Source organism: Eimeria tenella, genomic scaffold (genome assembly GCF_000499545.2).
Source record: "Eimeria tenella Houghton genomic scaffold, Eth_scaff11, whole genome shotgun sequence".
Classification (NCBI taxonomy): domain Eukaryota; phylum Apicomplexa; class Conoidasida; order Eucoccidiorida; family Eimeriidae; genus Eimeria; species Eimeria tenella.
This window is the reverse complement of record NW_013541474.1, coordinates 267,105-294,297: the sequence shown is the minus strand read 5'-3', so window position 1 is coordinate 294,297 and position 27,193 is coordinate 267,105. Positions and strand designations below refer to the sequence as shown.

Genomic DNA, 27,193 nt, shown 5'->3' with positions numbered 1-27,193 from the left:
CAGCTCTATTTATGATGCTGCTGCAGCTCTTATTTAAATCCCAAGCAGCTGCAGCTTTCTGCACTGCTTTCTAAACGCACTGAACTCTTCATTTAAACCATCCAGCTCGGGGCTGCGCCGCCTGCTGCGGCAACAGCTGCTGCTGCTGCTGCTGCTGCTGCTGAAGCAGCGAAGGGCAAGTGGCCACACGGCCACGGTGTCTGTACACCCGGCTAACTTAAGGAACATAAATTAACAATGAAGTGTGAATTTGTAAATTAATTCCATTATAAATAAATCGAAAAGTGAAAGTGAAATGAACTATTTTAGCTTCAAGGAAACGGCACTCGAGACACTCCGTTTTCCAAACAGCAAAAGGATCGCCAGCTGAAGCAGAAGCAGACACTGGCATTCGCCCATCGCTTAATCAAGCTGCTGCTGCTACGGCAGCAGCAGCAGTAGCAGCAGCGAGAGCGCCAGTGGTCACAGCGAAGGCTGTGGGCCGCCGCGTGGCTGCTGCTGCTGCTCTGCTGCAGCTGCTGGCTGCAGAGGCCTCAAGACGCGCTGGCTTGCTTTGAAGCTTGAGGGGGAAGGAGAAAAGTCTCTTTGACGAGAGAAACGGGTTGTTGTGGCAGGTGGAAGGAAATGCGCAGCTCCGAGAGCACCTTCACGAGGTGTACGTACACCTCAGACCGCACCTTCAGCACTTTCGTCCAGTTGCCCCAGCCCTCCACACAAGTCAGCCACATGCCCAGCTGCATGCACACAGCTCTTCGCAGTTTCCGGTGTACGTACACCGCAGCTCACAGCCGCAGCAGCCCGCGCTTCCAGGTGTACGTACACCCCAGCTAAGCGCTGCGGCAGCCCGCGCTTCCAGGTGTACGTACACCCCAGCTAAGAGCTGCAGCAGAGCTGCGGCTAGCTTTCTCCCTAGGAAGTGAAACGGGGTTTTGTTGCTTCTAGAAGGGAAGTCTGAAGCCCAGAGAGCGCTGCAGCTCAGCCCCAAACCCTAAACCCTAAAGCCTAAACCCTCAGGGGGCTTGCCTTGATGCAGTGGCCAGCGGAAACCTCGTAAACGAGCAGCCGGAAGCTGTCTTTGACGAAGTCCATGGCTCGAGCCTCCACATAAGCTTTCATTTCCTTTTCAAGTCCCTTCAGCAGCGCCGGCGGGGTGTATATACTCACGGAAACCACCAACTCGAAAGTCGAAGTTTTCGCCCGCGACTCATTTGTAATGACGCGCGAAAACAAATTCGCGTTGCTGTATATCAGCTTCAGCAGCAGCAGCAGCAGCAGCAGCAGCAAAACACAAACAAAGTCAAGAAGGAATTGCCATAAAATGCAACAAACAGCAACGCATAGTCAACAATTAGCAGCAGCAGCAGAAGTCGCGTGAGAAGGAAAGAAAGGCTTAAAGAAGAAAGAAGGAATTAAAAACAAAAGTAGAAAAGTTGAAACCGCAGAAGGAAAGAAGCGAAAGTCTTCAAGAAAAGAAAGAAACAAATAAAAGAGAAGAAAGCTGAAATTGCAAAAAGAAGGAAGTGAGGGACTTCAAGAAGAAAAAAAAAAATAAAAAAGGCAAAAAGTTGAAAAGTTGAAACTGCAGAAAGAAAGAAGTGAGGGACTTCAAGAAGAAAGAAACAAAAAAGTTGAAAAGTTGAAATTGCAAAAAGAAAGAAGTGAGGACTGACCGGCTTGCCGTGCATGGTTTCGAACTCTGTGGTGTACGTACGGATGCGGCGCACGTACAGGATCTCTCCGCCGTCGACGCGGACGCGGTCGCCGATGTTGTAGGGATTAGTGAAGGCCACAAAGATCACTGCAGTGATGAAGTGCTGGTAAATGTAGCCTCCCCCCACACGCACGCAGCCCCAGCCGCCAGCTAGCCACCAGCTAGCCGCCAGCTAGCCGCCAGCTAGCCACCAGCTAGCCACCAGCTGGGGGCTAGCTAGCTGGCAGCTACGCGGGGATAGGAGCTAGGAGTCGGCAGCTAGCTAGTTAGGGAGCTAGCTAGGAAGCCAGCTAGCTAGGAGGCAGCTAGTCCGGTCTCCCCAAATCCTAAACCCTAAACCCTGAACCCTAAACCCTAAACCCTAAACCCTAAACCCTGAGCGCACTTAGGGAAACAGTGATTGCGGAGAGAAAGGCCGCGCCGGACATGACCACGGTGTTCATTTCCACGCCCAAGACCAGCAGCAAAACGATCACTGCCACAAACCAGAGCAGCACCGACATCATCCGCAGCACTGTCGAAGCAATGCTTGCCTGGCTCTGAGACAAACGCATGCAAAATGCATGCAAAACGCATGCAACACGCATGCAACACGCATGCAACACGCATGCAACACGCATGCAACACGCATGCAACACGCGTGCAAAACGCATGCAAAACGCATGCAACACGCATGCAACACGCATGCAAAACGCATGCAACACGCAGCAGAAACGGCAAACCTTGGGGTTCGCAGCCAGATTCCCCGCAGGAACTTCCAATTCCACGCAGCAGCAGCAGCAGCGGCAGCAGCAGCAGCAGCAAGGGCAGCAGCTGCAGCGGCAGTGAGAACCCTCACAAGTTTCTTACAGCAGCAAAGGCAGCAGCTGCAGCAGTAGCAGCAGCAGCACCAGCAGCACCTGCAACAGCAACATCATTGGCAGCAACACCAGCGACAGCACGAGCAGCAGCAGCAAAAGCAGCAGCAGCAGCAGCAGCATTAACATTAGCAGCAAAAGCTTGCCTTGAGAGCCCTAATGAGTCTCTTCCGGAGGCTGTAAATGTGCAGCACCGCCCTTTGAAACATCACGCGGTTTATTTTCCCGTGGCCTACACGTCACGCATCAGCAGCAGCAGTTGCAGCAATTGCAGCAGCAAAAGCAGCAGCAGCAGCAGCAGCAGCAATAGCAGCGGCAAAGGTAGCAGCAGCAACAATGGGAGCGGCAGGAGTGGTAAAAGCATCAGCAGAAGCAGCAGCAGCACCAGCACGAGCAGCAGCAGCAGCAAAGGCACTTCAAGTGCATGCAGCTTTTAACTTCTTTTAAATGCAACTTCAAATTATTTTTCATTGTCCTTTTTTGGCACTTGTGCATGCATTGCGAATATACTTTTTCTCTTTTTTTTCGCCATTTAAAAGAACAAAAAGAATATGCATTTGTGCATTTACGAAAATACATTTGAATGCATTTTTATTTGAATAATGCTCCAATAAATGTTTTATTGCGTTTATTTATGTGAAGTACATATTCAATTTAGCAAAGAGAAAAGAAAAATTGACAGAAAAACAAAAAGACACAAGCAATTAATGCATGCAGAAAAGCCCCAGCTGCTGCCTCTTTATTCTTCCATCAGCTCTCTTGCTTCCTGCAGCAGCAGCAGCGGCAGCAGCAGCGGCAGCAGCGCCAGTAACGGCAACAGCGTTGGCGGTAACGGCAGCAGCAGCAGCAGCAGCAGCAGTATCAGCAGCAGCAGCAATTGCAGCAGCGGCAGCAGCAGGAGTACCAGCAGCAGCAGCAACGGCAGCGGCAGTGACGGTAACAACACCAGCAACAGCAGCAGCGGCAGCAGCAGCAGCAGTAACCGCAGCAGCAGCAGTGGCAGCGGTAGTAGCAGCAACAGTATCCGCGACGGCGGCAGGCGCAGCAACAGCAACAGCAGCAGCAGCAGCAGCAGCGACTAGAGTTGATGCATTTGATTGTTGCTGCTGCTCTGTTCTAGGGCTTGCAGTGGAGTCTGCAGCAGAAACTCTTTCCCTCTTTTCCAACTTTAAAATAAAACCATTTGCTGCAGCAAATGCAGTGCTTCGAATTATGATCAAGGGTTTAGGGTTTAGGGTTTGGGATACAGGATTTGGGGCCTAGGGTTCAGGATTTAGGGGTTCAGGTTTTAGGATCTAGGGTTTAAGATTCATAGTGTAGAGTCTAGGGTTTAGGGTTTAGGGTTTAGGGTTTCGTAGCAATCACCGGCTAGGTCTGCATGCTTCATGAACTCTTCAGCTTCTTCGGGCTTAAGATACAGTTCTAAGATTTCCCTGCTAAGAAACTGCTGCTCGTCTGCTGCTGCTGCTGCTGCTGCTGCTGCTGTGGATCCCAGTTGCCCTACGGTGCTGCAGGCGGCGTCCTTCTCCCTGTCTGCTGCTGCTGCTGCTGCTGCAGTCATTTGAATTTGCTTCTCTTTATTATTTTGGCTGACACACGGCGGCCTTACTGCTGCCCACAAACTCATTTCTGGGGTGTCTGTACACCCGGACCTTGAAGCAGTTTCCAGCGAGCTGCTGCCAATTATGGGAAATGGGGGATGCTGCAACGCGAGTTGCTGCTGCTGCTGCTGCTGCTGCTGCTGCTGCAGTTGGCGCAGCGTGGCGGGGAGGGCTGCAGCAAACGCAGCAGCAGCAGTTCCGTGCTGCTTGCCGGCATTTGTTTTCGCCTGAACTTCTTCTTTTTCCTTTTCTTGCTTGTCTTCTTTGCCGCAGCTGCTCTCATCTAAATGCTGTTCGGAGGGCAGCAGCAATTTGCTGCTTCTCTTCTCTCGAGTTTGCTGCAGCCGCTGCTGCAGACATCGCCCTCCTGCTGCTGCTGCCAGCAGCTGCCTCCGCGGCCTCTTGGCCCGCCTCCTCGCAGAGAGACGGCGCAGCAGCAACGTCGCAGATTGCCTTTGCTGCTGCTGCTGCTGCTGCTGTTGCTGCTGCTGCTGCTGCTGCTGCTGCTGCTGCTGCTGCTGGGTAGCTGCGCTGTCGTCGAGGGTCTCGGTGCTGCCCTCCCGTTGGGCGGGGCTTTCATTTGCTGCAAAGTCCAAAGAAAACGGGGGAGTCCCCTGTCTTAAAGAAGAGTCTTCAAAACCCTGCTGCTGTTGCTGCTGTTGCTGCTGCTGCTGCTGCTGCGCATCGTCTTGGAGAATAGGGGCAGGGGACTCTTCGGGTGGCCTCGGGGTCTCTGCTGCTGCTGCTGCTGCTGCTGCTTCAGTGGGGGTTAAGAGGTCGCCGGCTTGAGAAGCAGGGAGAAGGGCCCCACTGGCCTCTATCTGCGCAGCAGCAGCAGCAGCAGCGAAAGCAGCAGCAGCAGCAGAAATTTTAGGGTTAAAGCAGTGGTGTCAGCAGCAGCAAGAAATAAGAGCAGCACCACAACGAGCACTTGAGACAGAAGCAGAAACAGCAACAGCAGCAACGCGCATTCCACATAGTCCCTCTCCAAGCCTACCGGAGACTGCAGCAGCAGCAGCGGTTGCTGCTGCTGCTGCTGCTGCCCCTCAGCAGCTGAATCGTTCTTGAGAACAAAAAGCGGCAGCGTGGGGCCCTCCTGCGCATCAGTTGCCTCTCCCAGCCGCTGCTGCCATCTCATAAGTCCCTCAGTGTCTGCGCGGGAGGCGGAGCCTTGTCTGTTCGCTTGCTGCTGCTGCTGCTGCTGCTGCTGCTGCTGCAGGCAGGGTGCTGGGCAGTTCGTCGCTGTGGGGCCCTGTGCTGCTGCAGGGGGCTGAAAGTCAAATATCCCTGGGGTGTCTGCGCCTGGATGGGAGGAGACAGTTTTGTTGTCGATGTCGTCTGAGCTGCTGCTGCTGCTGGTTTGCTGTTGCTGCTGCTGTTGCTGCTGTCGGCTGCTGCTCCAGTTGCTGCGCTCGACCGCGCTGAGGCGCCTGCCCTCTTGTGGGCCCCCGCCCTGCTGCTGCTGCCCCCCGTTTTCTCCCCTGGCGGCTTTGCTGCTGCTGCTGCTGCTGCTGCTGCTGCTCTTGGCGCTGCGGGCCTCCCGCAGCATCTCCGCAAAAAGCACTGCAGCAGCTTGTCTCGCAACTTCCTTGTTTGTCAGCTCCAGTCTTCTTCCCTTTAAAAATATAACTGGAGGAAAGTCCAGGCAGTAGTGAATGTTCAGCCAGTTCCTTATTTGAGAAGTTTTGCTGCGCTCGATGCTCCGCGGCCGCAGCGGCTCTGGCAGCACTGCAGCAGCAGCAGCAGCAGCAGCAGGGGTGCAGCAGCGGCAGCAGAAGCGCCGGAGGCGCCACCAAGGCCAACAAAAAAGCGACAGAAACAGCAGCGGAAACAGCGGCAGGAACGGAAGCAAGAAGAGCAGCACAAGCACAAGCACAAGCAGCAGCACAAGCAGCAGCACAAGCAGCAGCACAAGCAGCAGGAAGGCAAGTAAAAGGCACATCAGGTAGTGGGCGCCTGCTGCGGCTTCCGTGCTGCAGCAGCAGCTGCTGCAGCTCTACATCTAGTCCCAGCCTGAAACGCCTTGCTGTGACAACTGCTGCTGCTGCTGCTGCTGCTGCAGCGCGGGTCAGCAGCTGGGGCTGCGGCCTACCAGTGCCCTGCAGCATTCTTTCCTGCAGCCTTTCTGCTGTGCTGGCGAGTCCATTTAGCTTCAGCGGCAGCAAAAAGAGGCCCTCGTTCGCGGAGTCCATCCAGCCCGCAGACTGGCCCCCGCGGTCGCTGCTGCTGCTGCTGCTGATGCCGCCCCGCTGCAGCAGCCGCCGCTGCTGCGGCACTGCAGCAAACAGCTTCAAAGCGCTGCATAGCGCCTTTGCCGGCAGCAGCAAGCTGCAGCAAGAAGCACAGACACCCATGCGAACGCACACAGAGGCTGCAACGAGTCCTCCCAATGCTGCTGCTGCTGCGGCGGCTGCGGCAGCTGCTGCTGCTGTTGCTGCTGTTGCTGCTGCTGCTGCTGCGGCTGTCTGGAGGCCTGCGAGGCATCTAACGCAGCCTGTCCCAGCACAACTCCCGCGATGCACAAGCAGGCGCTAGCTATCTGGCTGATGGCCTAGCTAGCTGCCTAGCAGCTAGCTAGCTAGCTAGCTATAGAGCTAGCTAGCTAGGTGTCCAGCTAGCTATCTAACTAGCCAGAAAGCTGTAAACTCCCAGCAGCAGAAACAACAGCAGCATCGGCAGCAGCAGCAGCAGACGGCCAGAAATTTCGCTCGTGCCATCTGTTCTCTAATGCCATTTTGCTGCCGTCCTGTTTTCGAAAACAGCAGCAGCTTCTACATACCTTTGCTTCAATCGGAGCCACCAGCGGGAAGTAGCAGGTTTCTGCTGCTGCTGCTGCTGCTGCTGTTGCTGCTGCTGCTGCTGCTGGGATTTAGTAACCTTCTGGTGATCTGAAGATTGTAGAAGGCTGGCGCGGTGTTTGTAAATGTGCGGCGTTGCAGCACCGCCGCCCTGAGAAGCACGTAGCTGCTGCTGCTGCTGCTGCTGTTGCTGCTGCTGCTGCTGGTTTAAAGTGCAGCCTTCCCACTCCAGCGTATCCTCAGCAAGAGTTTGATCTTCTGTGGAGGGCTCAATTGCTTCTTTATTTGCTTCTTTGTCTTGTTCGCGGCACCTGCAGCACAAAGGCACTGCAGCAGCAGAAACAGGGAACGATGCCGCAGCCTCCAGTCGCTGCTGCTGCTACTGCTGCTTTCACTAAGTTCCTGTTTTATTTTATTCACGTCTTGCTGCTGCTGCTTCCGCCTCTGCCGCCCCTGCTGCTGCTACTGCCGCTGCTGCAGGCCTGCTGCTGCAGGCCTGCTGCTGCTACTGCTGCTACCGCTGCTGCTGCTGCTGCTGCTGCTGCTGCTGCTGCTGCTGGTGGTCGTACGCCGCAGCGAGCCACTTGGCGTTGAGTTTGCGGACTGCGGAGGAGCGCTGGAGGTAGTTGACGACTTGGGCGTTCATGCTCATGAGGAATCCGAGTTCGAAGCAAAAGACCATAATGGCCAGCAGCAGCCGCCGCAGCGCCAACACCATCAGCACAATGTTGGTGACTTGAATCATCCGCAGCAGCGAGCGCGAGAACAGCAGCGAAGGCCCGAACAGCAGGAAGTGCATCAGCGGCTCCGGAGGCTCCTCGCTCGTCTTCGACAGAATCAGATAGTGGCCTGCAGCAGCAGCGCAGCAGCAGCAGCAGCAGCGGCGGCAGCAGGGGTCGCTGGGGGGATGCGCGGGGCGTGTGGTGGGAGCGGCGTTGCAGGGCGACTCCCCGTGTCGCTGCTGCCTGCAGTGCTGGTTCTGCGGCTGCTGCTACGCCTGCTGCTGCTGCTGCTGCTGCTGAGAGTCACTTTCTTTCGCATTTCCGAGCCACCAAACGTAGACGAAAATGCTCCAGGGGACATAAAAGATCTCGGGGTCTATCGTGGCAGCAAAAGCAGTGGCTGCAGGCATGCCGTGGCGCACCGCCTGCAGCAGCCCGAGGATGACCACCACCCTGACAAGCAAGCCACAAACCCTAAACCCTAAACCCTGAACCCTGAACCCTTAACCCTAGTTCTGAGCTTTGAGCGCTAAACCCTTTATTCACACGCGAGAGGGATAGCGGAAAATGTGTGACTGCTTGCAGCTTCCTGTGCTGGAAGATCGCGTTTTAGGGTTTATGGCCCAGAAGGGAGGGTTTAGAGTTTTGCGGAAAGGGTTTAGGGTTTAGGGTTTGGGGTTCGAGTTTAGGTTCCAGGGCTCAGGGTTTAGGGTTTCTCACCTGGCCAGCATGAAGCAAAGGAAGAAGCAAATGTTCAACAACACCACATGGAAAAAAGCAGTGGAGCCGTTTAGCAGCAGCGAGTGGCTCGTGACATCCCCTATCTGCAAAATTCAAACAAGAGCAAGGGTTTAGGGTCTAGGGTTTAGGGTTTAGGGTTTAGGGTTTAGGGTCAGGGTTTAGGGTTTCGTGTTGAGTTTCGGCGCTGAGCAGCCGGCCGCAGTCCGAAGCGGAGCAGTGCCTGCTGGCGCCCACAGCCCAAATCCCTCGTTTCGCGTTCCGCGTTTCGCCCTCCCCGTGCGTGGTGCTTCAGGGTTTAGGGTTTAGGGTTTAGGGTTTAGGGTTTGGGGTGCGCGGCGGACGACTTCGAGCGGGGGCTTGGCGTCTTTGGAGGTGGGCGCCCAGTTCGCGGGCGCGCGCGCCAAGAAGAAGTCCGCCTTTGCTGCGGAAATGCTCTCGAGGCCCATCAGCAGCAGCAAAAAGCAAACAAAGAACTGCAGAAAAAACCAAACGAAGGGCGGAGTGTTGGGAAAGAACGCCCGAAGCCAAGTCCACACCACCCCCGGGATGCACCGGCCCTCCTCTTCCTCCACTTCCGAGTCCGCCTCTTCCTTCTCCTCCTCCTCGCCCTCTTCGCGCACGCAGCTCACCCGCGGGGGGCCCCCCAGCGGGGCCCCCAGGGGGGCCCCCAGCGGGGCCTCCAGCGGGGCCCCCAGCGGGGGACCCAGGGGCGCCCCCAGCGGGGGCCCGTGCAGGACCCCAGGGGGGGGCCCCTGAGGGGCCCCGTGCGCTACCCCTAGGGGGGGCCCTGCGGGGGGGCCGAGGGCAATTCCAGCGGGCGGGGCGTGGGGGGCCCCGTGAGGGGCCCCTAGCGGGGGCCCAGCCGCCGCCACCTGGGGGGCCCCCAGGGCCGCACCAGGGGGAGCCCCACAGGGAGCGCCGGCGCAGGGGGCCCCAGCGGGGGGCCCACAGGGGGGCCCACAGGGGCCCCACCCGATCGTGGGGCTTGGAGGAGGAGCTGGGGCTGGCAGCGCGCAGTCAGCAAGGGCCTGAGTGGGATATCCCTGAAGCACAGCAGCAGCACCAGCAGCAGCAGCAGCAGCAAATGAGCAGCAGAGCAGCAAGGACACATATCAGGAACTATAGTTCAAATGAATCGAGAGCCTTTTAGTGGCATGAGGGTTTGGTATTAAGGGCATAAACATTTAGATGAAGAAAAAAAGAAGGAAAAAGAAAGTCTAGATGATTCAAAGTGTTGCATTTGGGCAGCAGAAAAAGGAAATGAATGGGAAATTGGGGGAAGAGAATTTAAAAACTAAAAATAGAAAACAATGGAAGTGCAGAGGGCTTGAGACGCACTGCTTGCAAGTGCCCCCACGGCTGATAGAGAACTGAGCTGCTGAGCTGCTGCTGCTGCTGCTGCTGCTGCTGCTGCTGCTGCTGAAACGGCTGCTGCAGCAGGGGCTCTGGAGCTGCTGCTCTGCTTGCAGGCAGGCGGGTCAGCTCGAGGCAGCAGCTGTGAGGGTCGAAGGCCTCAGTTAGCTGCGGCTGAGGCCGAGGCTGCAGGTGGGGTGCGTAGGGGTGGGCGGCTGCAGTCTGCGGCAGCAGCACTTGCTGCTGCTGCTGCTGCTGCAGTTGCGCTGCTGCTGCTGCTGCTGCTACGTACGGGCGCTGCTGCTGGGGGGAGGGAGGCACCCTCTGCGCCAGCCCTGAATGGGGCGGGGGCCCCCAGGGCTTTGTGCTGTGGGGGTCCTCCATTAAAAAGTGAAGTTTTGTTGAAGCTCGTAAAAGGAGGAGTCAGCTTTCAATTAGAAGGCTTTGCAGGCCTTAAAAATACTGATATTTAGCGGTGATCAGCAGCAAGCTAAGGAACAACTTAGTGGCGGAGAAGTATTTCTCCCAGTTCACCCCACGGCCTGTTTCAGGGATACGCAGTCAGCCACTTATCCCGAACTTCAGCTGCTGCAGTTGCTGCTGCTGCTGTTGCTGTTGCTGCTGCTGCAGTTGCCTTGATGCCGCCGCCACTCGAGATTTGAACTGAGGCGTCTTGCGGCCATTTCAAGAGAAATACCATGTGGTATGCTTCCCACAGGGTTTCTGAATGTATAATAATAATGGAATCTCTGCGAAAGAAAGCCTCTGGGCTTCTTCGAAGGCCTATTAATGTCTAGTTCAACTTTTTGTTGCAGCGGCGCCCGCGGACTGGCATAATCGTAAGCTGAACAAAGGAGTTGCAAATGGAATAAGCCGAACCACCTTTGACTCAGAAAAGACTAAGGCAGATATATTGTTGGGAAGACTGTGAGAAGGAAGTAATCGTCAGCTGCAAACATTTCAAGAAAACTAATTACCAGCGGGAATGGAGCCGTCTCGCTCGCCCGCACAATTGCTGCTCATGATCTCTCCGAAGAAACATAAGTTCCCGAGTTTGGCACAAATTTATTCGCTAAAAGTATAATTTTCAAGAAATTTAAAAGTAAATTTCGGAGAAAGAGGAAGAGCTTGCTCCCCGGTGCGAGCGTTCCGACGTGAAATTTTTTGGAAATGGTTCTGCGGTCACCTGGCCTTGGCTGAAGACAGGGCTGAAGCAGCTGCAATCGACACCATTTCCTTTTATGTTTATTTCCTTCTTTTTGACCAGCTACTTCTTTATTTCACTAGAATGGCGGGGGGAGGGGGCTCATTGGGGAGAAAGCGCATCCCAGTGGTAAGAGAGAGCAGCAGTGTCATGCGAATTCAGAAACTCATCTGTAGCATGAGACAACTCTGGAAGCAATTATTAAGTCTATGGTGAAGATTTCACAGCCCACACTCCAGCCTGGGGCTTTTGCTGTGACTGCCAAGGGTGGCTTCAAGGCCACGGAAATTAACAAAAAGGCTGACTTAATATTGGACACTGCGGCTAGAGAGAGTTGCTGCGTGACGCCGCAGCAAATACAGCTTTTTTCGAACAGAGAGCACGAATTCCAACTTGCTGTTGCTGCTGAGATAACGGCTAAAGTTGAAAATTCAGTTTTTCAGGGATCCGCAGGCTGTGAACAAGTAGACAAGCAGAGATGAACACGAAGCAACCTTTAACTCTTGCTATTTATGGTTGAAGGTAAGTATTTCGTGTGTGTTCGCACTGTTTATAACGTCTTAACAGAACCTCGGCCTTCATTTATTCCTTGTTCAATAGATGAATTCCAACTTGTTGCGCAGCTGCACTGCGGCGGCGATACACTGATAATGAAAAATAAACAGCATTCGCCCATTGCGGTCATTTTCTGTAGCTCTCTTGCAGAGGAATATCTGCGCAGCCGTGTTGCATGCAAATGTTGCAGCTTTGGCTCTCAGTTTGCTTACCAAGCTCGCCTCAACTTGGCAGCAAACAGAAAGAAAGCTTAGTGATCCAACTGGATCTTGAGGGCTTTAGGAGCTTCGGACGCCTACTCACTTGGGCGGAATGCCTGACACCTAGTGGAGATTACGTGGGCCTGATTGGAGGCTCCACGCCAGTTACTGTTTACTGTTAGGAAAACGAATGTGCGGCTTAAAGAGTTGACGTATTAGATGATCTGCTGCCATCAAAACGGTATATTTCACATCGTTCGCTGGTACACTGAGTAGTGACTGGAAATTCAAGGCCTAAAGGCGCTTGAACAGTACAGAGAATCAAGTTTACTGTGCATTGTATCTTGCACTGTTCACCGCTGCTACAGCTTGCATCCTGAAGATCAAATCTTACTCCCAAACATTGTGAAACTGCTGCTACCTCCAAAGGGCCGCGAAAGCAAGAGCTGACGTAGTGCCTCCAGAAGTTAGTAAGCTTTCGGACAAGCTCCAACGGTTGTTATTGCGTGTCGACGTAACAGCATGTTTCTGCTTCAGGAAAATTAGTAGAAACTCAAATTGTGGTGTGATAATTAAGCTGACTACAGTGTACAAGTGCCACGCGAGGTTTTGCTTTTCGATGAACTGCTGTTCTTGCAAAATTTCGCAAACATGCAACATGTATTTCGGTTGACGCGCTTGGAAAATCGCAGAGATCGAGAGGAATCGGCCACTGATATCCTATGGCGTTCATTCTCTGTGGAATAATTACTGTATGCAGCTGCAATTAGCCAAGGCAAGTGCATTGTGCCTGCCCTAACGGCCTTCAATTGAGAGGTAAAGAGACGCGCAGCCTTTGCATGACTCCAGTGCAACAACTCCGCTACAGTGCGGCGTGTGCTGAACAACTATTATTCTCCAGACATATTGTGCATGCAGACGTTTTGCCAGTCGTTGCCAGTCTGCTTGCATGATGAAGGCTTAGGGTAGTCTAAAGCCCTGTGCTGCAGGGGCCGGCCGTCACAGCGGACAGGGTTGATGGTGATGTGTGGCGGGGCACGTGCACGCAAGTGAAGTGGCAGTAATTCATTCATGTACCCGTCTCGAAAAGACCGAATACTCTAGAAATTGGTGGCGGAACGAAGAAAACGAGGCGGTGCGAAAAGGGGTCAGCGGCCACCGCGTACACACATTAGGGAACGACCTTGTGCAGTGCCTACCAGAAAGCAGCCGAAGCGATTAGAATGCGCAAGCAATAGATACAAAAATTGGAATAAGCTATGAACTGCAGGGTAAATGCAAAAGAATGTCTCTGGTATTGTCTACGTTCATGGTACTGCGTTCGCTGCAAATGAACTGGATGAAGCGCACTACGTAGGCCGTCACGCTGCTAGGTGTAAATGGCAGGAACTAGTCAAATATTCGCCAGAATTGAAGCCTATTAACTGATCAATCTTAATTTATATAAGAGCAATATCGTTCATTAGTAAGCTCAGCTTGCAGGTAGTTGCTCGCTGTTTCCGCCTTCATCATGGAGGCGCAGGGGAGGGCGCCGCACGGAGCGTTGCCATCCACCGCCACAGGACCCACGACGCGTGCAATAGGTTGCTTTCTCTTGGCATGCTTATCTGAGTATTATTCTGGCAAGTAGTTAGAAGATAATTCCAATACGAATTCCATTTTTTGGTCAAGTCGCTCGTAGGTGGCGTCGGGACACTCTGTGACGGCGCCTGCTGCACTTCAGGATTGAGGTGTACGTCCAGTTCAAGCGTTCGGCGCCTCCGCGCAGCTCACTTTTATATCATTTTGTTTTTGGTCCGTCGACACCGCCGGCGAAACTCACTCCGCTGCATTCTTGAATACAAGCCGCCGCAGCCAAGCCTCAAGACTTCGCCGCGCTACAATGCAGATCTTTGTGAAGACTCTTACAGGGAAGACCATCACTCTCGATGTGGAGCCATCAGATACCATCGAAAATGTGAAGGCAAAGATTCAGGACAAGGAGGGCATTCCTCCTGATCAGCAGCGTCTTATCTTCGCCGGCAAGCAGCTGGAGGATGGAAGGACGCTGTCTGATTACAACATTCAGAAAGAGTCCACCCTTCACTTGGTGCTGCGCCTGAGAGGTGGCATGCAGATCTTTGTGAAAACCCTCACGGGGAAGACCATCACTCTCGATGTGGAGCCATCAGACACCATTGAGAATGTGAAGGCAAAGATTCAGGACAAGGAGGGCATTCCTCCTGATCAGCAGCGTCTTATCTTCGCCGGCAAGCAGCTGGAGGATGGAAGGACGCTGTCTGATTACAACATTCAGAAAGAGTCCACCCTTCACTTGGTGCTGCGCCTGAGAGGTGGCATGCAGATCTTTGTGAAAACCCTCACGGGGAAGACCATCACTCTCGATGTGGAGCCATCAGACACCATTGAGAATGTGAAGGCAAAGATTCAGGACAAGGAGGGCATTCCTCCTGATCAGCAGCGTCTTATCTTCGCCGGCAAGCAGCTGGAGGATGGAAGGACGCTGTCTGATTACAACATTCAGAAAGAGTCCACCCTTCACTTGGTGCTGCGCCTGAGAGGTGGCATGTAGATTTGAGGGACAGCGGAGTGTAAGGCGATCACTCTCGATTTGGAGGTCGTAGGCAAGGTCGAACTTGTGAAGGCAAAGATCCGGCACAAAGGGCACATTGGTCGTAACTAGCAGCATCTGACTTTCGCCGGCAAGCAGCTGGCGTATTTGAGGATGCTGTTCGACATAAACATTTAGAAGAGTTCTACGCTTCGTTCTGTGCTGTGTCTGAGAGGTGGCATGCAGGCTTTCATGCAAGCTGCACCTTTGATGTGGGACTTTAATTGCTCGAGGTTTTTGCTCTACTTGAGGCAGAGTCGGTATGCACGGTCAGTGTGGATACATACAGGCCGTGTGGACGGGAGTTGCGACCATGTAGACAGGTTTTTTTTTAACTTGTCGACAGTTGCAGCGTATGCGGCTGCTGTTGGCGTATAGCAGGTGCGAAATATTTTGCGAGTTAACTTTATTGTAGCTTTATCGTCTGTAGCTGTTTTAGAATAGGCATTGTGCTGTCCCCTACCCGCCCGTATGGGCGTCCCCACGCGGTAGCTCCAATATCTGAGGTGAGTTAAATTTTAGTATCCTGGCGATTGGCCGCTTGAGTACGGCCGCTTGAGGACGCAGTTTGTCGCGCTCAGTAGCCACGGCAGCACTTCTAAGCGGAAAGCACGTTTACAGAGGTAGGGGCAGTTACAAGGTTTGCGTTGTATTTCGTTGAGGAAGCAGCAGAAGCCGTGTAGCTAGGGAGGTGCCGACTCGGTTTGTTAGCCTCAGTACCAAATCTGGAAATGCACGTTTCGACTGGCTTGATACAAAGTAGTCGAGTGCATTTGTGGATGACGGCAAGCTACATGGAGGCACATTTGTGTACGGAGATCCGCTGCAGTGCTACAGCGGAAGGCGTTATCTTTACGCTGTGGTCCCCCTACACTGTGGTCGTGGTCCTGTCGCCAGTTCGCTTGTGCCACGACGGTCTACCGGAGCTCGATTGACAGGCAAAACTGTTCGCCCTCTTGCCTTAGGTGCAGGCAGGGGCCGTTGTGACCTCTCGCTAGAGCAATCAGTAACTGAAATACTCGTTATTTTTCACCTTTCACTACTGCTTCTGAGCAAAAACGCTCGGTTTGTCATTTCCTGAGGAGGCTCTTCGCTCAAAGAGGGAAGACGCCCCGGCCAGGCGCAGGTTGTCGGCCCCTTAATTTGTCGCGGGGATTGCGAACCGACAACCGAGCGAGAAACCAAGTAAGTGAGTCTTCTCCCTCTAGTTCGCACTGAACCCGTAAGTTGGACAGCAAACAACAGTAAGTGGCTCGCAGGCAAAAAGCATTGCTGCCCATTTCCCTCGTGTCCTCGCAGCAGCTGATCAGTTAAGCTCGCCGCTGCATCAGCTACGCCCCACTGGATCTCCAGCGTCCACCTCTTCAGCTTGTGGCCCATTCGTGCTGCATTGGCGATTCGCCGTAGCTTGGGCTCGCGGCAGTGAAGTGGGGCCATCGACAAGTGATCCATTTCCTTGCGACTCAAGACAAAAGCTACTTTGAATCCAAACGTACGGCCTTGAAGAGGCCTGCTGATTGAAATGATCCCTCATCAGCGTTGCTGTGAGCGCGGTAAGGTGCCGTTCGCTCCTCCTGCGAATGAGTTGCAGCTAAACCTCGCTGCTGCTGGCTACGCTACCGTCAAGGCACACGCTGCCTCCGCAGCAGCCGCCTTCTTCAAGTCTTTGCTCGCGTCCGCGTCAGCAACAGCAGCAGCAGCTGGAGCCTCAAGCCTCGAAGACTGCCTGCTGCTGCTTCTGGTATCGTCCGTGCTTTCCGGCACGTCTGTGGCAGCATTTGCGGTTTCTGCTTCTCGGCTTTGGCACTGCTTCTCCTCGCTTTGCAGCTCTTCGTCGTCACCATCTTTCCCAGTAACGTCTGCAGCTGAATCATCTGCTGCAGCATCACCAGCCTCAGCAGCACATGTGTCTGCTGCTGCTGCAGCAGACACATGTGCTGCAGGTGGCGTCGATTGAGTCCTTGTAACACTTTTTCTTTGTTTCTTCCTCTTTTTGGGGGCGTGTTTGGCCCTCCATTCTTTAAGTTTGGCTTTATATTTGTTGAAGTCCGCTGCAGCTTCTTGTTCAAGTTCGGCTCTCTTTTTGGCGCTGAGGCATTTCCAGTCCTGCGAAATCGTCTGGGCAATTTCCTTGAAGCACTTGGGGTGCCGCAGCTCCGGATTCGCAGCCACGAGTTCTTTCCGTCTGCTCACGGAAAACCTCATGAAGGCCGACAGTGGCCTTTTCAGGTTTGGCTTCAGGGGTTTCCGCTTCAGCTCCCTCGCCTTCTCCCGCTTCAGCCGCCTTTGCTGCTCCATCAGAGCCTGAAACACAAAGAAGACCCACACACAGCAGCAGCAAAGAGTGGCATCGCGCATTGCAGCAGTGAGTGGCAGCACGCAGTGCTGCGGCAGCTGCAGCAGCAGCAATGCAAACGCTTGCAGCAACTTTGCCGGGAGCCGCAGCTCCCAATAAGGGGCACTTGCAGCAGCAGTAGCAGCAAAGCAGCAGCAACTGGTCACGGACCTGTCGGGCCTTAAGGTCCTGCATGGAGGTAATTGTGAAGTCTTTGTACTTCCGCTGCAGCTGCTCTATCTTGCGCTTGCGGAATGCATCTGGACAGTTCTCTTCCTGAGGGAAAAAAAGACCTATCGAATAAATTCATAACGAAAATCAAGCAAAGGAGATACAACGAACTGAAGGAGGGGTGCAATCGGCAACTGATGAGGAAAAAGTAAGCTCCCTTCGCTGCTGCTGCTCTTGCTGCTGCTGCCGCTGTTGCTACTGCTGCTGCTTCAGTGTTGCGGGTTCCTTACTTGTTCTTCAAAGTTGTCTTGCCAGTAGTTTTTGTCATAAGGAACGAAAATCTCTTCCCCGTTGGCGATGCTGCGCGTCGCGCGCAGAAACACTCGAGTGCGCCCCAACTCCTCGTCAAACCTGCGCAGCAGCAGCAGCAGAAGCAGCACCGCAGCAGCAGCAACGGGGAGCAGCAAAGCTGTCAGAAATGGCGAGCTCCCGCGGCAGCGATGGAGAGCAATAAAGACAAGAAGCCGAAATTGCAGTAATTGCAACGAAATGAAACGGAACTCGTCGAAATGCCAGCGTAAAAGCTCGCGCTGCTGCAGCAGCAAACAGCGCGAACGCCTTGCTGCAGCAGCAAAGGGAGCGAACGCCCTGCTGCAACAGCGAGCAGCACTGAATGCCTGCTGCTACAGCAAACAGCATGAAAAGCCTGCCGGAACAGAAGACAGCAGGAAAAGCCTCCTGCAGCAGCAAGCAGGACGGAAGGAGCGCTGCAGCAGCAGACTTACCAGTGATAGAAATAGGAATTGTTTCCTGGACCCCCCAGGAATTCGCTGCCGTCGTTGGCGAAGCTCGCGCCTCCGGTGCCGTAATACGGGTCTTTGACACCGTCGATGTAGAGAAAGCCCTTCTGAAAGTGAGAAAGAATCAAACCATTTAATTGTCGAAATTGAAATCGGAAAATACATAAAAAAGGATAAAAGAATCTTCGTCTCAGGCATGAGGGACTGTGAATGGCCTATCAATTAAGCAATTAATTAATTAATCGATTAACCTATTGATTGACGTTTATCATCATTAATTGTTGTCAGACAAAGATGTAGTTATCAGCTAGGCTGTTTCATCCAAATGCACAGCTGAAGGTCAAGAAGCCTCACACAAAAGTTACAAGAGTGAATTCCTTCTCTCATTTAGAACTAACGTTTAATATTATTTATCCAATCGAAGACGGGCAAAGAAAGGACCTAAGAGCATCGGCAGCCCACCAGCCACTGCAGCAAGTGAGACCCAGCAGCAGCAGCGGCAGCGGCAGCAGCAGCAGCACGTCTAACCTGGACGGCGACAATGTGCGAGGCCTTTCTTCTTTTTCTCAGCTGCTCCGCCTGTTCTCTGTCTACGAGCCAGCCAACGAATTCGGTTATGACAGCGCCCTTGGCAAAGCCCTCTGGGCGTTCGCAGAAAAGACCCAGACCTGACGAAGAATAAAGAAATAATTAGAAGATAAAAGGAGTAAATTCAACAATAAATAGCTCCAGTGTTGTGAATCGGGTAGCTGCGAGGCGAGCAGCAACAAAAACGACGCAAGAGCAGCAGCAGCAGCAGCAGCAATTGCAGCAGCAACAGCAACAGGAGCAGGTTGGTACCTGCCTTCCTGCCGAGAGTGCTTTTCTTGGTGATGACTCCTTCACATAAGTAACAAAGTGAATTCAAGAAAAGCCTAAGACCACAAAGCAGCAAGAGCAGCAGCAGCAGCAGCAGCGGGAGCGAGTGAATGAGAATTTCTCGCGGCAGCGAACGAACTGCACGGCGAGCAGCAGAAGACCGCAGCAAGACAGCAGCTGCGCAGCAGCAGCAGCTGCAGCCCTCTCTAGATGAAGCAACTTATGATCCAAATGGATTTAAACATATCCATATGGATCTAAATGGATCTGCTGCTGCTGCTGCTGCAGTTCCGTCTTCTACCCCCAAAAGCACCACCACAAGGCGCAGCGCGCTGAAAAGGTGGCAAGTGATCAAAAAAAGTCCCAAAAAGCGGAAAAGAAGCGACAAAGAGGAGAATAAAAGACTTTAGACTTTTACATGATTTCAACTCCGATTAAAATGCTCAAAAATGAATTTAAATAATCAAAAGAGATTTAAAAGAAATCGAAGAATTCAACAAATTGAAAAATTGAAAAAACAAAGTTGAATTACCTGCTTTTCTTCGTCTCCGGCGTCTGCGGGCGAAAGTCCACCGTCTTCCAGTCGGAGTCCAAATACTGCGAAGTAGCATTTTAATTAATTAATTAATTTATTTATTTATTTATTTATTTTTTATTTGATTAGCTTATTGATTGATTTATTCATTTATTATTCATGAATTAATAGATACGAGTAAACGAGAATAAGAGGCAATAAAGGCCCTAAAGGGGAACTGAAAAGGGAAATGGCGGAAGCAGCAAAAGATTGTGGGCAAACGGAGATGCTCACAATTCGCTGAAATAAATAAATAGATAAATAAATAAATAAATTAATTAATTAATTAATTAGATAAATAAATAAATAAATAAATAATTGATGGAAATTCAAATGCAGAATATAAATAATAATTTAAAGAGAGGCGGAATATGAGGAAAACAGAGAAAGCTGAAGCCGCAAGCAAGAAGGAAACCAAAGACGCCGCCGCCGCCGCAGCAACAGCAGCAGCAGCAGCAGCAGCTGCTGCTGCTGCTGCTGTTGCAGGAAAGAGAATTTCACGACGCAGCGACAGAGAGATTAAGAAAACAATGGAGAGGCGGGGAGTTTGCACTACAGGACTGAGACAAAATGATCTAGCTAAGTTTAATTAATTTAATTGATTTAATTAATTTAATTAATTTAATTAATTTAATTAATTTAACTAATTTAATTAATTATATTAATCAAATTAATCAAATTAATCAAATTAATTAAATTCAAATAATAAGAAACGAACTTTGTTCTTCTTAATGGGCGGCCAGGAAGGCGCCTTGTTGATATCAAGCCAAGGAGTTCTGACGAATTGTCTTTTAAGACGAGCTCTCTGTTTTGCCTCCAAAGCTGACACGCTGCTGCTGCTGCTGCTGCTGCTGCTGCTGGTGTAGGGGTTTCTCCTGCTGCTGCCGCGGCGGCGGCTCTCGCCGCCTTCGGGCGCTGCTGCGGCGGCTGCGGCTGCCGGCGACTCGTCGCTCGTGCTGCTGCTGCTCTTGCTGTTGCTGCTGGTGGTTTCTTCTGTGGCAGCTTCGCGCGCTGCGTTGTTGCTGCTGCAGGTGCTGCCGCTGCCGCTGCCGCTGCCGCTGCTGCTGCTTGTTTCTTGCTGCTGCGAGCCTTCTACAAGCGCATGAGCTTCTTGCGCGTCGTCTGCTGCTGCTGCTGTGCCTTCTGCTGCTGATTCTGTGGGTGCTACTACCTCTGTTTCGGGAGCGCCAGCTGTTGCTGCTGCTGCAGCTGCTGCAACCTCTGCAGCAGAAGCAGCTGCTGTAGATGCTGCTGCAGCGTGTGCTGCTGCAGTGTGCTGCTGGTCTGCTCGTCGGTGCTCCTCGCCCTGTTTCTGTGTATCGGCATCAGAGCCTCCCCCTACAGCTGCTGCTGCTGCTGCTGCTGCTGCGCCGCTGTCTTGAGCAGCAGGATGCGGGCGAGGCGCGTTTGTGTGTTGTCCGTCTGCCATTTTGGCGGCGAGTGAATTAATTTAAAAAATAAAACAATTTAAAGAGTAATGCAGCACATGCAACCAGCAGACAGACGCAGCCCCCTGGGATGAGCGAATTGCTGCTGCTGCTGCTGCTGCGGCGGAAAGCAGCTGCAGATTTGGGTGCAGGGAAAAGACAAAAGGGAAAGAAAGGGGGAAAAGAATTAAATTCAATTAAATGAATTCTTTACTTCCTATTTATGTCTAACAAACGCAGCAAACAGCCCTCAACCAGTCAACACCAACCACCACACCAGTCTGCGGCTCTACAGTGTACATCCACCTGAGCAGCGTGGCCGAAGCCCGCAGCAAAAGCCGGAGCGAAATTAAATCATTTTAACAAATAAGTACAAGTAAGTGTTTAAAGTGAGAGTGGCGTCTTAATTTATCGCTCTTTGCCGCGTTTTTGTGCTGCCCCTGCGCTGCTGCTGCTGCTGCTGCGGGCGCCGAGTGGGCCCCTCGGTGTACAGACAGAAGAGGCCACGCAGCCAGAAGCTCGAAGGAGCCCAAAGGGGGCAGCAGCAGCAGCAAAGAGCAGCAGCAGCAGTAGCAGAGGTTGCATTAGCAAAGAGCAGCGGTAGCAGCAGCAGCAGCAGATGCTTCGAATGCCTCCCACCCATAGCGCCAGCAGCAGCAGCGACCAGCATAACACAGAAGGAAGCAGCGTCAGAAAGACACAGCCAACGACTGCTGTAACCAGTCAAACAGCAGCAGCAGCTACAGCAGCAGCAGCAGCAGACACAATAGCAGCAAAAAGAGAAGCAAAACGAGTAAATGGCAGAAACGTTAAAGCAGAGCAGCGCAGCAGCCAAGGCTGCAGTGTCTAGACAATCGCCAGCAGCAGCAGCAGCAAATTAGGCAGCAAGAGTTTTCAAAAAACACTTTTTGGAATCTAGCGAAAAGATGAAAAGCAAATAAAAGAAATGGCAAGCAGCAGCAGCCCCGGCTTGTTGCTGCTGCTAGCTCGCACAGTTGCTGAAATTTAAAAATTAAATTTCCCGCTTTGCTGCTGCTGCTGGCGCTGCTGCTGATGGCGCTGCTGCTGCTGATAGCGCTGCTGCTGCTGCTGCTGCAGCGCCAGCAGCAGCGTCGCTTCGCAGCTGCGAATGCTGCAGCTGATGCTGCAGCACTCACAGGAAGAAATGCTGCTGCTGCAGCTACAGTTGCACTGGCTACAGCAGAACGCGCAGCTGCTGCAGCTGCAGAAACTGCAGCAATAACAGCAGCAGTGGAGTCTAGCTGTCTGCTGCAGCAACTGCAGCAACGGCAGCAGCAACAGAGGTCTAGCTGGCTGCTGCAGCTGCAGAAACTGCAGCAACAACAGCAGCAGCAGCGGTCTAGCTGGCTGCTGCAGCTGCAGCAACTGCAGCAACAGCAGCAGCAGCAGCAGGGTCTAGCTGGGGTTTGCTGCTGCTCTTTTGGCCTTGAGTGCTGCTCTGTGTTTCGACATATAATCTTCTTTCAAAGACTGACGCTGCTGGCGAAGCAGCGCAGCTGCCTGCAGCAGCAGCAGCAGCAAATGCAGCAGCAGCAGCAGCAAATGCAGCAGCAGGAGCAGCCACGCGTGGAACCAAGATCAAATGCACAAGCTAGATACGCCCCCACGCCAAGTACTGCAGCAACGACTGTAACCGCAGCAGCAGCAGCGACAGCAGCAGCAGCAGGCAGCAGAGGCAGGCAGCAGCAGCAGCAGCAGCAGCAGCAGAGCAGGGGCAGCAGCAACAGTAGCAGTCACGCCAGCAGCAGGAGCAGCAGCAGCAGCAGATCACCTCTTTGCTGCTTTGCTGCTGCATAAATCTTGGGATCTTGAAGCCTATTTCAGCAGCACAGGCAGGCAATGATAGGCGCTGCACGCCTGTGCTGCTGCTGCTGCTGCTGCTGCAGCGAGCTGCGTCGGTCCTAGTGGCCTCCCCATGTGGAGCAGCCGCTGCTGCTGCTGCTGTTGCTGGCGTCGACGCTGCTTCTGCTGCTGCTGCTGGTGCAGCAGCAGAGTCGCCAAAGAGGCTCCGAGCCCACGCCAAGGGATCTATGGCAGCAGGACCCCCCAGCTGCTGCTGCTGCTGCTGCTGCTCCTCTTCCTGCTGTGCGTCGTCCGATGCTGCTGCCTCATCTTCTGACTGCTGCACGTCTGCTGCAGCCGCTGCTGCAGCTGCTGCTGCTTCTTCCTCCTCAGACTTCCCCCTGGTAGCCGCTGCGGGGTCATACCTGCAGCAGCAGCAGCAACAGGCTAAACCTTGAGCAGCATAGACGCAATGACACTGCAGAATAAATCAGCAGACACCGAGAAGCTTTAGCGCCAGCTCACAGCAGCAGCAGCAGTGTCACTGCTGCAGCGACAACTGCGGCAGCAGCAACTGCAGCAGGAGCAACTGCAGCAGCAACTGCAGCAGCGGCCCTAGGGCCGCACCAGCAGTAGCAGCAGAATCACGACTGTCACTACGTAGGCAGATCTACTGGGGGAAGCAGCAGAAGCAGCTGCAGCAGCAGAAGCTGCAGCACTGGCAGCAGCAGCAGCAACTAACCGAGGGACAAGTAGCTGAGAGTAGTCTGGCTCCACCATTTTGTGGGGGCAGCAGCACCTGCCTTATCTATGCTGCTGCTGCTGCTGCTTGTTAGTTTTGCTTTTGCCTGTGCTCTCTTCACAGTTGCTGCTGCTGCTGGCGCTGCTGCTGTTGCTGCTGCTGCCCGTCGTCTGCTGGCGCCACGCGCTGCTGCAGCTGGTCCAAGCCTCAGTCTTGACCTGTTCAGCAGCTGCTGCTGTTTGCTGGTGGCACAGTCTGCTGCTGCTGCGGCTGCTGCAGCAGCAGCAAGAAAGGGCCGGGAAACCTGAATGGGGTAGGGGCCCCTCTGCTGCAGCAGCAGTGGCAGGAATCGTAGTAGCTGCAAGCAGAAAAAACAATAAGCGATAATAAATTAAAAATAAATAACGCTCAGGATTTCCTGCTACTGCTGCTGCTGCTGCTGCGTTCAAGACTAGGCATTGGCAGCCGTCGATGCTGTGGCGGCAGCGTAAGCTGCAGCACGGCAGCAGCAGCAGCAGCTGCTGCTGCTGCTGCACTGTAGCAACACATGCACACAGCAGTTTTATAGCTCAACAGTAGGAGCACACTTTGTAATTTTTTCCAAACGAGGACAATTTCAGTAGCAGCAACGACAGCAGAAGCAGCAGCAGCAACAGCAGCAGCAGCAGCAGCCGAAGGCCTCGGCGTCAACAGCAGTCACCACGCCGTCGTCAGCAGCAGCAACAGCAGAAACAACAGCAAGTGTAGCAGCAGCAGCAACACAAACTATTTTTATTCGGCAGTTAACTTCAGTAACAACAGCAACGGCAGGTGCAGCAAGAGCAGCAGCGGCAGCGGCAGCAGCAGCAGCAAGGCTCGCCTGGTCTCCGCGGCTGAGCGCAAGCTAGGCCTTCTGTCTAAAAGCCAGACGAACTGCAGCAACTGCTGCCTCAGCAGCAGCACAGCTGGCAGCAGCAAAACCTGCAGCAGCAGCAACAACAACAACGATGTCGGACTTACAGCAGCAGCTGCCCAATGGCTGGCAGGGGGCTCGACATGCAACAACAGCAGCAGCAGCTCCCTCTACACATTACCATGGAGAAGAACGGGGAGACTACAACCAGCAGCAGCAGCAGAAGCGGCAGCAGCAGCAGCAGCGGCGGCAGCAGCAGCAAGAGCAGCAGCAGGAGCAGCGGCTGCAGCGACTGCAGCGGCAGCGGCCTGAAGAACTGCTCGAAGACACCCTGGAAGAAAGCACGAGAGCCCTCGCCATGCTGCGCAGCAGATCTCGCCTGCTGTGGTCCCGTAGCATAGACAGCATCAACCAGCAGCAGCAGCAGCAGCAGCAGCAGCAGCGGCGGCAGGAGCAGCACGCCGACCTCGACGCCATTGACGGCCCCACCTCGTACGACCTTATCAAGCAGCAGGTGAGGCACGAAGAAGAGCAGCAGCGGCAGCAGCAACGGCAGCGGGAGCAGCAGCAGTACTTGCAGCGGGACCAGCACCAGCAGCCGCAGCAGCAGCAGGAGCAGCAGCTAGAGGCCCCCCACCTAGGGGCCCCTCGGACTGCTGCCACCGGCAGAGAGCGCGCTCAGCAGCAACAGCAGGAAGAGCAGCGGAAGCAGCATCAGCACGAGCAGCAAGAGCAGCAGCAGCAGCAACAGCAGCAGCAGCAGCAAGATGACTCCGTGCTGGCGCAAACCCTCGAACAAAACATGGCTGCCCTCAAACTCATGCGGAAGCAGTCGAGGGTGCTGTGGGCCCGCAGCCTAGACGAGCCCACGCTGCAGCAGCAGCAGCAGCAGCATGAGCAGCAGCAGCAGCAGCAGCAGCATGAACTGGAGCAGAGGCAAAGGCGCAGGTCTACTGCTGGCGAGCTGAAGCACCGCCGCTATTTTCAAGCAGCAAACTCTGGTGACTTCTCCCAGTCATTTTCATCTCAGGAGCAGCAGCAGCATCTGCAGCAGCAGCAGCAGCAGGATGAGCAGCAGCAGCACCCCCAGCAGCAGCGACATCTGCAGCAGCAGCATCAGCATGAGCAGCAGCAGCATCTGCAGCAGCAGCAGCGTGTGCATCTGCAGCAGCCGCAGCAGCAGCAGCAGCTTGAGCAGCAGAAGCAGCAGCAGCAGAAGCAGCTGCTGCAGCAGCTGGAAACCCGGGGCCAGGAACATACGCGTGAATACAACGAGAGGAGAGAAGCAGCACAGGCTGCAGTTGCTGCTGCTGCAGCAGCAGAAGCCGCTGCTGCGGACGCCGCAAAAGCGGCAAAGGATGCAGCAGCAGCAGCAGCAGCAGCAGAAGCAGCACTTGCACGAGTGTTGGCAGCAGCAGCGCATGACACTGACAGCAGACGCCCCGAACATCCGGTGGCCTTGCCTGTAGCCTCTGAGGCAACGAGGCACTAAACCCCAAACCCTAAACCCTAATTTAGGGTTTAAGCGTTCGAGGGCGCAGGCATAGCAAACTGCCCAAAACACAGAGACTCTGGGCTCAGGGTTCAGGGTTTAGGATGTGCAGCTAGCCACGAAGCTCTCAAAACCCTAAACCCTAAACCCTAAACCCTAAATTCAACAACCCCTAGCGGGTGCTGCAGACAACGTTTCTGCGCATAAGAAAGACTAGCAGCAAACAAAAAATTAATTTAAATTAGGGATTATTTCTATTTTATTTATTTTTCATTTTCCATTCATTTCGAAATGCTAGGCAGCAACCCCAGCTGCTGCAGCAGCAGCAGCAAATCTGCAATTCGATTGCAGCCCCTTGTTCTGCTGCGTCCAAATTGAGGGTTTGGGGTTTAGGGTTTAGGGTTTAGGGTTTGGGTATCATCGAAAATGAGTCAAAGCAACGCTCAGCGGGCTTCGCCAAAGTCTCAATACGGTGCTGCTGCTGCTGCTGTCGGTGCTGCTGTCGCTTGTGCTGTTGCTGCTCCTGCTGCTCTTGTTGCTGATGTTACTGCAGCTGTTGCTGCTGCTGCTGTTGCTGCTGCTGCAGCAGCCTCGGCAAGATGAATAAATATATGAACCTAGCAGATGTGCCTAAAATTTATAAAAAAACAAAAAAACAATAAAAGATTTATTGTTGGGAATTGGTGTCCTTTGAATTGCAAATAAATGAAATAAATATTTAAATTGGCAGCAAGTTGCTGCAGAAGAAAATAAAATTAAAATAAAAGAGTTTAGGCATTCAAGCTGCTAATGAGTCGAAGTCCCGTGCTGCTGTGAATTTGCCTGAGGAGAGCCTTAAGTGCTGCTTCTGTTTCTTCATCTGCTGCTTCCATCATTGCTGCAGCAGCATCGCTGCAGCAGCTTGCTGCAGCAGCAGCAAAAGCAGCGCCGTGCGCAACCCACAGCTGCTGCAGCAGCAGCACCACGCCCCGTCCCACAGCTGCTGCTGCTGCTTCCCGCGACAGCAGCACGCGAGAGCAAACTGCCTCCAGCTGCAGCAGCAACGCAGCAAACTCTTCTATTTGTTTGTTATTTATTTATTATTTATTAATTTATTATTTATTATTTACTATTTTCAATATTATTATTCATTTAATGTCGTTTATTGGCGTTTGTTTGCTGTTTCTCGCTGCTGCTGCTATCGCTATTCAAGTGCATTCTGCAATGAGCCAAGAAACTGAAAATAAATAAAAATTGAAATGCAAGAATTAAAAAATAAAAAGAAACAAATAAAAATAACAATTGAACAGTATGGGGCACCGTGGCAGCAGCAGCTTCAGCAGCAAAACATGAAAGAGTCAGCACTGCGCAGCAGCAGCACAAGAAACGTCCGCTGCTGTCAGCAGCAGCAGAAGCAACAGCAACAACAACAGCAACAACAACAGCAGCAGCAGCAACAGCAACAGCAAAACGTACCCGCTTCGGATCATCGAAGAGCAAGTCAAAGAGCCGCACAGCGAGGCGCTGCAGCAGCTTGAACCACAGCAGCGGTATCAGCAGGCTCCTTCCCTTGCTGCTGCTGTGCTTTGCTGCTGCTGCTGCTGCTGCTGCTGCAGCAATTGCTTCGTCGAGTGCTTCTGGCTCCCCCACAGACACAGGCAAAGCGCGCCAGCTTCCTAGACACCGCAGGCCGTCAGTAAGAGCTGCTGCTGCTGCTTCAACCAGCAGCTCCGGCAGGGGGCCTGCAGCAGGAGCAGCAGCAACAAC

General features: G+C 53.4%; 6 protein-coding genes across 6 annotated transcripts in view; 2 read left to right on the top strand and 4 right to left on the bottom strand.

Moving 5' to 3' along the window:
- Positions 1-533: 533 nt before the first annotated feature.
- ETH_00030900 (Fgenesh protein, related) lies at positions 534-10,167 on the bottom strand (the record flags this gene model as incomplete). Its single annotated transcript, XM_013372868.1, has 14 exons — positions 534-734; positions 1,024-1,251; positions 1,671-1,798; positions 2,097-2,250; positions 2,561-2,610; positions 3,934-4,990; positions 5,167-5,897; positions 6,262-6,497; positions 6,949-7,278; positions 7,486-7,816; positions 7,997-8,142; positions 8,410-8,513; positions 8,772-9,473; positions 9,769-10,167. The coding sequence occupies 14 exons, from the start codon at positions 10,165-10,167 to the stop codon at positions 534-536; spliced, it is 4,797 nt and encodes a 1,598-aa protein (XP_013228322.1).
- Positions 10,168-13,624: 3,457 nt separating this feature from the next.
- ETH_00030895 (polyubiquitin, putative) lies at positions 13,625-14,314 on the top strand (the record flags this gene model as incomplete). Its single annotated transcript, XM_013372867.1, has 1 exon — positions 13,625-14,314. One exon carries the CDS (start codon positions 13,625-13,627, stop codon positions 14,312-14,314), a length of 690 nt encoding a protein of 229 aa, XP_013228321.1.
- A 1,650-nt stretch (positions 14,315-15,964) lies between these two features.
- ETH_00030890 (high mobility group (HMG) box domain-containing protein, putative) lies at positions 15,965-20,520 on the bottom strand (the record flags this gene model as incomplete). The annotated part of the gene is made up of 8 exons (XM_013372866.1): positions 15,965-16,657; positions 16,860-16,964; positions 17,150-17,270; positions 17,645-17,766; positions 18,188-18,327; positions 18,500-18,573; positions 19,050-19,114; positions 19,810-20,520. The coding sequence occupies 8 exons, from the start codon at positions 20,518-20,520 to the stop codon at positions 15,965-15,967; spliced, it is 2,031 nt and encodes a 676-aa protein (XP_013228320.1).
- Positions 20,521-21,934: 1,414 nt separating this feature from the next.
- Positions 21,935-23,101, bottom strand: ETH_00030885 (uncharacterized protein; the record flags this gene model as incomplete). The annotated part of the gene is made up of 3 exons (XM_013372865.1): positions 21,935-22,039; positions 22,311-22,746; positions 23,064-23,101. 3 exons carry the CDS (start codon positions 23,099-23,101, stop codon positions 21,935-21,937), a joined length of 579 nt encoding a protein of 192 aa, XP_013228319.1.
- Positions 23,102-24,049: 948 nt separating this feature from the next.
- On the top strand, positions 24,050-25,447 carry ETH_00030880 (uncharacterized protein; the record flags this gene model as incomplete). The annotated part of the gene is made up of 1 exon (XM_013372864.1): positions 24,050-25,447. The coding sequence occupies one exon, from the start codon at positions 24,050-24,052 to the stop codon at positions 25,445-25,447; it is 1,398 nt and encodes a 465-aa protein (XP_013228318.1).
- A 770-nt stretch (positions 25,448-26,217) lies between these two features.
- Positions 26,218-27,193, bottom strand: part of ETH_00030875 (uncharacterized protein) — a gene marked incomplete at both ends in the record, with an annotated part of 11,136 nt that continues 10,160 nt past the window's right edge. Inside the window, 2 exons of the mRNA XM_013372863.1 lie at positions 26,218-26,478; positions 26,903-27,168. Coding sequence (XP_013228317.1) covers positions 26,218-26,478; positions 26,903-27,168 — 527 coding nt within the window. The remainder of the gene's footprint in view (positions 26,479-26,902; positions 27,169-27,193) is intronic.